Here is an 8,748-nt window from a genome sequence, read left to right on the forward strand (position 1 = left end):
GAAGGTCCTGGGAGTCAGCCTAGCCCAGGGCACGGGAACTTCTTTATTCAAATGGTGGTGTGATAGCACTTAGGGAGCACAGACTCTGAAGTTACACAGTCTGGATTCAAGTCCTAGCTGTGTGACCCTGAGTGTCACTTAATCTCTCCAAGTTTCAGTTCCATCACCCCTAGATGGTGCCCAGCTCGTAAGTTAATGTATGTAAAGCCCTTAAACAGTGGTTGGCACACAGCAGATCATGTTAACTATTATTTTTATTACTTGTCCAGATACGTCAACATAGCTCTGAAGAAAGTGACAGAAACAGTCCTGATTCTCTGCTAGTCTTAAGGGAGTTTCATTTGCAAGTGCTGGATGTCCTGCTGTGCTCAAGAGCACTGGGGTCAGGGGATGGTCCTCATCTGAGTCGGGGTGTCTTCCCTTGTGGGGAGGGCCAGTGGTGAAGTTGGTGACTCAGAAGGGGGAGGGGGAATTGAGCACCTCCTTACCCAACATGATCCCCCACCCAGCCTCTGCTCAGTCTGAGTTGGTTGTTTCCCTCTACCCAGCTCTGGTCCTTCCTTCAGTTTAAAGGTTCTGCTCCAGTTCCAATGTCTCCCTGTGCTCCCCACGAGCCCCATGAGCCTTATCTGCCTTGCTCACCTATGTCCCCAAGTTAGAGATGATACTCAGTAAGTGGGGCTGAATTGAATGAAAAGGAATGATTTAGATTTTCTCCAAGGAAAATAGTGGAGCTGAGGTGGTCGGTCAGTCTGCCATGTGAGCCCAGTCAGTCAAGGAGGAGGTTGGTGAGGGTTGTGAGCCTCCGGGAAGGGTAGGGGAGGAGCTTAATTGAGCCTGGGCCCCCTTCCTCACCGTGACAGTCACAGGTGCTATTCCTTGGCGTCCGCCTCATCCGCAAACATGGGAAATCTGGCTTTCAGTGACTGACATACAAGCTGTGCCTTTTAAAGATATTTTATTAAAAAAAAAGAAAAACCAACCAAACAAAAAGCCCAACCCAAGAACTCTTGGTTCTGGGAGTCTGGGAGCAGCTTAGATCTGTGGGGAGGGTGGAACCTGGAAGACAGATGGTGTGGGGGTCTCTGACCCCTGGGAGGAAGAGCAAGAGCCCGGGGAAGCTGACAGGCAAAGCAGCCTTTCCCAGGGCTCAGCCTTCCTCTGCGTGAGGCCTGGGCTCACCCACTTGGAAAAGACAGGTGGGGGGCTCAACCCACAGAAAAAGGCAGGGTGGGCGTTCCGGACAGGCCGCAGACCTCTGGTTAAAGTCACCGACCAGTCAGGAAGGAGAAAAGGGTGGCCCGGGGCTCGATCGGGCCTATCAGCACCCTCCACGAAGGCGGGGTTCAACTCACCCTAGGGAGGCAGGCTCAGATTGGGAGGTGCGGCCCCAGGTACTGAGCAGAAGGGGCCCTGACGAGGCAGGAGCTGGCGGCAGTCCCAGGCAAGACTCCCAGTGGGCAGGGTAGGACCCTGACACTTCAGAGCTCAGTGGCCCTGGGGGCCGCGGGGCAGCGCCCGGATGGGCCGGGGCGGAGGATTGTCCAGGACCGGTTCGGGCCGGGCCCGCACGCCGCCCCGGCGCTTTTGCTTGCGCAGCAGATAGCTGGAGTACTGCACCTCGGGCATGGCCAGCTTGAGGCAGGCCTCGGTGGCTGGACCGGCGCCGCCGCTGGGCAGGTCGTAGCCCATGATGTCCACCTTGCGGCTGGGCTGCCACGGCTGCAGCTGCTTGGTGCGGATCTGCGCAGCCGGCCGCAGCACCGGCTCCTCGCCGAAGCAGCGCCGCAGCAGGCGCTCCCGCGCTTCGCGCAGCTCACGCGCCTCGCGCTCCACGCAGGCACGGCCGGCGCTCGCCACGCGGCGCCAGAACGTGGCGTTGAAGTGGTCGTAGAGGCCCGCGTCGAGAGCGTTCCAGGCGCGCGCAGCCCGCGCGAGCGCCGCGGGGATGGCGGCGAGGCGCGAGCTGGCGGCGCGCGCGTTGAGCTTGGCGTAGAGCACGTCGTCCAGGTCCCAGGCCAGCAGGCGCCGCAGCAGCACCAGCGACTCGTCGAAGTACTCGGCGATCATGACGAGCGAGAAGACCTCCTCCACCTGGCGGATGAGGCCCGCCAGGTAGGCGGCGTCGTCGCGCGGGCTGCGCTCGTTGTCGCCTCCCAGGTCGTAGGCCAGCGTGTTGTGCGCGAACATGGCGAAGTGCTCCCCCGCGCGGTAGTAGGCCTCGGGCGCGCGCAGGAAGGCCTCGAGCGACGCGTTGGGCACGCGCCGGAAGGCCGGGCAGTACTGGTTGTAGTAGCTGAAGAGCGACTCGAACATGGAGGCCGGCTCGCGCAGAATGGTGACATAGACGGTGCCAGGTGGCATGAGGCGCTCGAGCTCCGCTCGGTCGAAGCGCAGGTGGCTGGCTAGCACGTGCGGTGGCCGCGTGGCTGGGTGCACGAAGTGTGCCGAGAAGTTGCGTGGGTAGCAGAACTGGTGCTCGCAGCTTGGGTGCGGCAGGGCCACCGTCAGATTGTGGCGCTCAGCGAAGCGGAACAGGATGTTCTGGACGGTGGTGCCTGCAGTCTTGTGCGTCTTCAGGAAGGCCACAGTCATGTGCTTGGGGCGAGGCGGTGAGTCCCGCAGAGGCGGGCAGCTCAGAGGAAACAGCTTGGGGTACCTGCCAAGTCCGGGGTGGGGGGGAGTGCGCAGGGGGAAGGAAGTGTGAGAGGGGTGCGACTCGACCCCTGCCCCTCCCCAAGGACGGTAAGATGGGCCACACCCATGGACCAGTAGAGGGGTATGGCAGGCAGCCTATAAGATGACCCCCAGTGATCCCTGCTGGCCTCTGGGTATTCACTCTCTTGTGTATTTCCCTCCCCATGAGTATGAGCAGGACTTACTGATGCCGCTAGGGAATAGAATAGGGAGAAACGATGGGATGTCCCTCTTGAGATTACATTATAAAAAGACTATGACTTCTGTCTTGGTGTTTCTCCCTCTTTCTCTCTGTAGGATAACTCAGGCAGGGAAAAGCAAGCTGTCATACTGTGAGCAGCCCTATGGGGAGGTACCAGGTGGCAACAGTCCACGAGGTACTGGGCCCTCAGTCTGTCAGCCTGCTTGAAGAACTGAATGCTGCCAACAACCACATGAGGGAGCTTGGAAGAGGAGCACTTCCAGTCAGACCTTCAAATGAGACTGCATCCTCAGCAGCCGTCCTGATTGCAACTCCGTGTGATCTTGAGCCAGAGGTACCCAGCTAAGCCACACATGGATGCCTGACCCACAGAAGCAAGATAATAAATGTTTGATGTGTTCATGTGCTAAGCTTTGAGGTAATTTGACCACACAGAAATAGGTAACTAATATAAGGACAGAGGCCCTTGGAGATCCTTGAGAAAGTCTACTCTACACATGTAGAAACAGGACCAAAAGAAGAATCATTTATGTTTTCTGGCAATTCAGATAAAGTCATCATATCTCTTGTTCTCTGTCTTCTTTCTCATTTTTACTCTTTCTCTGGCTCCTTGTCTTGTGGACGAGTGGCATGGGCTTTGAGGCAATCTATTTGTTATACGATTCTGTTAAGTTCCCTGGAGTCTCGTTCATCCCGTCAAGGAATTTTTTTGAGCATCTACTATGGGCTAAGCATTGTTCTAGGCTCAAGAATTTTGCTAGTATAAAAAACAGAGAATACTCATAGCTTTCATGAAGCTTTCATTTCTGTTTCCTTGTTCCTGAAACAAAGGTTTTGGGGGTTACAGATGACCTATAAGTTCCTTTCAGACTTTGAGTTATTCTCATTTCTTTTCTACACTAAGCTCATGTAATAAGGACTATTCTAAGCACCTTTGAGAATACCACTGAGATTTCCTATCTGTGGCTGGTTTGGGCTCAGGGTAATATCTACCCAGATGCCCCTGGGTAGGTAACAGCTTGGGGTACCTGCCAAGTCTGGGCGGGGGGGGGGGGGAGACCAGCAAATCCTCCAACAAGGAGAACTGAGCCCATTCACACCATTCTCGTGGGCAGACTATGTAGGAAATGGGAAAGTTGAGGCCCTGAGGGGTGCAGGGATTTGTTGGGTTCAATAGCCAGGAGTAGGGCAAGGGCTTCTATTAGTTGTCGCATGGTATCCTTACTAGGATGATTGACTGGGTCACACATACCATCAGTCCCATTCTATAATGAGGAAACAGGCTCAGAGAAGTTAGGGGATTTGCCCAGCACAGCAGAAACAATGAGAAGTTGTTTGCAGTCCTTTGGGGGAGGCATTCAGAATGTGATGCCGTGGGAAGGACTTGGAATGGATTAGAATCCCAGTTTAGTCACTGACTAACTCTATGCCTTCAAGCAACCTTTCAATGAAGACCGGTCCCTGCCCAGGGAGGTTGTGCGGATCTAAAGAAAATGTATAGAAAGCGCTCTTAGAATAGAGGGAAGGAGCAAACCCCAGCGGAAGACGGAATTTTCTGGCAGATAGAAGGAATGGGAAGGAGAACTCCCAGTTCTGTTGCCAACCGGGCAAGAATGCAACTCGCCTGCGTCCCGCCCCCACACCGAGGCCTTGCCCCCTTACCAGCTGAGCTGTGCTCCCTGGTGGATGAGGAGGCTTACGGTGCTGCACCCTAGCACCAGCAGCAGGATTTTCCTTCGGCTCATCATCTTGGTGGCCTGCTGCACGTGCTGGAGGATGGGTGGCATGATGGGGTACCCACCCCTGAACCAGCCAGGGCCTCGCTATCCAGGACTCCCTTCGCCGGCACTCATGGGGGCTCCTGGGGCTCTGGTAGCAGGGCCAGTATTCCTGAGAGGCCTGGCAGAAGAAGAAGGCAAACAGGTTTGCAGCAGCCAGAGGAGATGGGCTGTGGGCCCCAGCAGGACTGCTGCAAAGGAGAGCTCCAAAGGGTGGGGTGAGAAGAGAAGCCAGAGAAGATCGGATTCCTACCTCCCATTACCAAGACCCTATCTCCACGCTGCTCCAGATAACTTAGTCTTGGGTGGAATTACAGGCTCTGGGGTGTGGCCAGCCCTTCAAGCTGTAGCCACTCCTCCCTTGAGCCCTGTCTTGGCTTCTCTGCCTGGCCCTAATTTGTCTTTGTCTTGTGGTCATTTGTATCTGTCTCCCTAGTAGACTTACCTTAGCACAGGGCTTGGCCTAAAGCACAGAAATCTCAATTCAGGGTTTCCCTCCTCCAGGACGCCTTGCCTGACTGCTTCAGCCAAGAGTTGGTCTTGACTCTCCAGAGTCAAGCTCCTCAGAAGCACTGACCAGACCTATAGCTTCTCGAGTCTCTTGACATGGGCAAGGGATCAATACTGCAGGCTTACAAGGTTTACTGTACTATTACATACTTACTTCCGTTTAATCCCCACAACACCCTAATATAGGTATTCTTCCCCATTTTGCAGACAAGGAAACTGAGGCTCTAAGTAATGGTGCTACTTGTCTCATGGTCACACAGCTGTTGGCAGAATCAGGATTCAGACCTGCTCTTTCTGGTTTCAAAGCCTGTCCCCCTAGATGTTATGTGTGCTGCTTCCACAGAAAACTGATTTCCCCATCCCTGCTCTGGATTCTGGTAGTTCTGCATGCTTCTGTGCCCTGAGCCTTCCTAGCTGGGCACCTGCCCTGAGGGCCCAAGACCAATAAATCCATGAGGGAAAGAAAGGAAGGACTTGAAATCCCAGAACCCTATCTGGATTTCATCCCCAGACACCTGAAACCCTGGCCGCCCCATCCGCTGACTCTGCAGTGAGAGGTGCCTGGCCAAGGCCGTGACATGGCAGCCTGGGAGAGGGGTGGGGGTGCGAGGAATACAGAGGTGCTCCTGCTTGTTGTCCTACGGAGATTCTCCAGGAGAAGGTAGGCCTCTATCCCAGGTGAGGGGCAGGAGTGAGAGGCAGAAGAAGGGCCTGGCTTCCAGCCAGTCCCCTGTCCCCACACGAATGCCTTGGCTCAAGGGCAGCCTGGCTTTCGGCAGTGCTAACGGAAAGTCAGCCTCCGCAGCAGTGCTGTCTCCCCACTAGGGTAGGGTCTCTGTCTCAGGGGCCTTGGTCTCCAGGTCTGGGTTCAGCTTCAGCTTCAGCCTCACGTACACCCCTCTTGAAAGGGGAGAGGGAGCCTGGAGCCCTATGGGCATTTGTACGTATATGGAACTAGGACACCTGGGTCCCAGGAGGGATGAGGTAATGTAAAAACTTCTGACCATCACTTTCCCCTGGGGCTTGGAGCTTGGTTTCCAGTCCCTCTTCTTTACCACTACCTCCTGGCCCCTCATTAATCCTGGATTACATTTAAACCTGTTTGGGTAGAAAGATGTCCTGGTTATGCCTTTCCTTTCTCTCCAGGCCCCATCACCTGGTTTCCTCCACCAGCCTGCAGACAGACTTAATCTTCCTGGAGCCGAGGGAGATGAAGGGTCTAGCCACAGAAGGCCAACCAAGGGCAAAGCAGAGAAAGCCTATGGCCCTGCTGTGTTTTCAGTGATTGCTAGGGGCAGAGAAGGGCTGGCTTTGCCTGAGCGAGGAAGCCTACGAGAGGAAGTCAGAGCCTCAGCCACTCATCCTGCCTTGTGGGTTTGGTGACAAGACGGGAATTTCTCAAGGGGGCAGAGTGGGGGGTTCAACCTATTCTCATCTGTGCTAACCTCGCTAAAACTACCCTATTTTTAGTGGACTCTGGGTCACCCAAGGAGGTCAAGCCTGGAGGGAACTACACTGGGACTTTCCCTGGGGAATGCTTCAACCAGGCCACACAGAAAAGGACGACAGAGTGCTTGGTGGTCCTCTCCATCCCACTCCCATCCATGTCTCAGCGCTGGGGACCCAGCCAGCCAGACTCCAGTCTGAGGTCCCCTTGGAACACAAGAACTCCTTGGACACCAGCCCTCCAAGGTGGGCACCAGTTTCGGCTTGGCCACCATCAGTGATGGGATGCTCACCACCTTCAGATACAGCCTGGTCCATTTCTGAGCAGCCTCAGCTGTTCCAAAGTTGTTTCTGGGACAGCTAGGATGAGCCTATTGCCATTAGTGCCCTCCTCCGCTTGGCCCCTTCCACTCCACACGATTGCTAGTGCTGCCCTCCTAGACCACATGGGTCATTTTTCTCCATGACAGACCTTCAGGTATTTGAAAGCAGTAACCTTGTCCCCTCTGGGTGGGCACTCGGCCAGGCTAAACATTCCAGGTCCTGACAGAGGGTGCTGCTTGACACTGGAGGAGGCCTCCCTTCCCTTGGCAGGTTCTCTCCGTGAGGCCTCCTCTGGAGCTGGAGTCAGAGCACTGGCATCTGGGGAAGGGGGCTGGGGCTGGACTTAACCTCTGTAATCTCTAGGCAGCCATGGGGTGGGTGGTGGTCTCCTGGGGCCCCGGCTCTAGCCCATCGCCTCCTTCAAACTACTCCCCTGCTTCCCCTGTGTCTTCTCTATGGAGAGAGTTTCCCTCAGCCGTCCCACACAGGTCAGGATGCCCAGCCTCATCAGAATATCAGTGCTAATTTTAGTCAGAACAATTTACCTCAGGCTGCTGCCTGGTTTTGCAAATTGCTTTCCTTTCTCAGGGGAACCAAAGGAAAAAAATGGTCTAGCTAGCCAGAGCTTTGAAAACTGGCCTGGACACCCACCCACTCCCAAATGAGCCCTTTTTCTCTCCATCCCAGCCCTAGGGCCAATATGGGTGATTTCAGAGGAGGAGGGTGTCCTGGCCTGGACCACCAGACCTGACCATTGGATGACCTGGAGACTCCATCATTATTTGAGGATGGCCCAGCCCAGTGACCAGGGAGGGAAACTGCTCAGGGCACTAGAGAGGAAGGGGCCAAGGGTTCAGGGGGTTGCAAATAAGTGGCCCAGGAGATCATATATCTTTCCACCTCCCTCTTTTCCTTCCTTTTTCCTCCCAGCCTGCTGCCAGGTCCCCCCAGCCCCCTCTCCCTGCCATCCACCCCCACGTCATCCCTGTCTCCAAATTCCCTTCATTCTCCTCCCCCCATCACTACCGCCCCTCCAGCCCCCATTCCCTCAATTTCATCCCCACCTACCCCAGAGATCCCGACACCAGAATCTGGTCACCATAGGGGATAGGCCAGATTCCCCCTCTCACCCCGGGCCTCCCTCGCTCTCCAGGGGGCAGAGCGCTTCCCCACTCCCCATGCTCTCCAGGCACTAGGCCCCCACGACACTCTCCCGCCCACCCTCGATCTCCGATCTCTGTCCGGGTTTGGTCCACCTCCGTCCCCCAGCCTCAGGTCGGCCACTGCAGTACTCACGCCGTGGGCTCTGCCTCAGACCCGGGTGGGGGGTGGTCGCCGCTATCTCCCAACCCTTGTCCCGAAATCCAATGCGGATCGGAGTGCGCCGGGGGCCCTGAGCGCCGAGTGCCGGTTCACTCGCCTCTCAGCGCCTGGATGGGATCAGGTGGCGGCTCCGCTCCTCTCCGCTCTGCCCGCCGCCCGCCCCCCATCGCACACCAGAGGCGGGGCGGGGGCGGGGGCCCGGCAGCCGAGCCGGGGAGGGGGAGGGGAAGGGGAGCGGGAAGGGGAGGGGGCAGCTCTGACTCGCCGGCTGCCCAGGAGCGATCTCCGGGTGGCGTCTTCGGATGCGGGCATCGCCTGGCAACCTTGCAGAGACTGGAGACCAATGTGGTCAGCTCCTTGCCCTCACTCTACAGTAGGGGAAACTGAGGCCCAGAAAGTATCTGGGTACTCTGGCATTGCTAAGCATTCTGAGCTCCACAGGCTGACCTTGGGCTGGTGGGTCCCGGG

General features: G+C 56.4%; 1 protein-coding gene across 1 annotated transcript; it reads right to left on the minus strand.

Annotated features, from left to right (window-relative positions):
- Window positions 1-941: 941 nt before the first annotated feature.
- Window positions 942-8,435, minus strand: GAL3ST3 (galactose-3-O-sulfotransferase 3). The gene is made up of 3 exons (XM_045775932.2): window positions 8,254-8,435; window positions 4,562-4,798; window positions 942-2,659 (listed from the first exon to the last, which is right to left on the minus strand). The coding sequence occupies exons 2-3, from the start codon at window positions 4,684-4,686 to the stop codon at window positions 1,489-1,491; spliced, it is 1,296 nt and encodes a 431-aa protein (XP_045631888.1). The 5' UTR covers window positions 4,687-4,798; window positions 8,254-8,435; the 3' UTR covers window positions 942-1,488.
- Window positions 8,436-8,748: the final 313 nt, after the last annotated feature.

This window comes from Ursus americanus, chromosome 24 (genome assembly GCF_024610735.1).
Source record: "Ursus americanus isolate L20-20 chromosome 24, mUrsAme1.1.p, whole genome shotgun sequence".
In the NCBI taxonomy this organism is placed as follows: Eukaryota; Metazoa; Chordata; class Mammalia; order Carnivora; family Ursidae; genus Ursus; species Ursus americanus.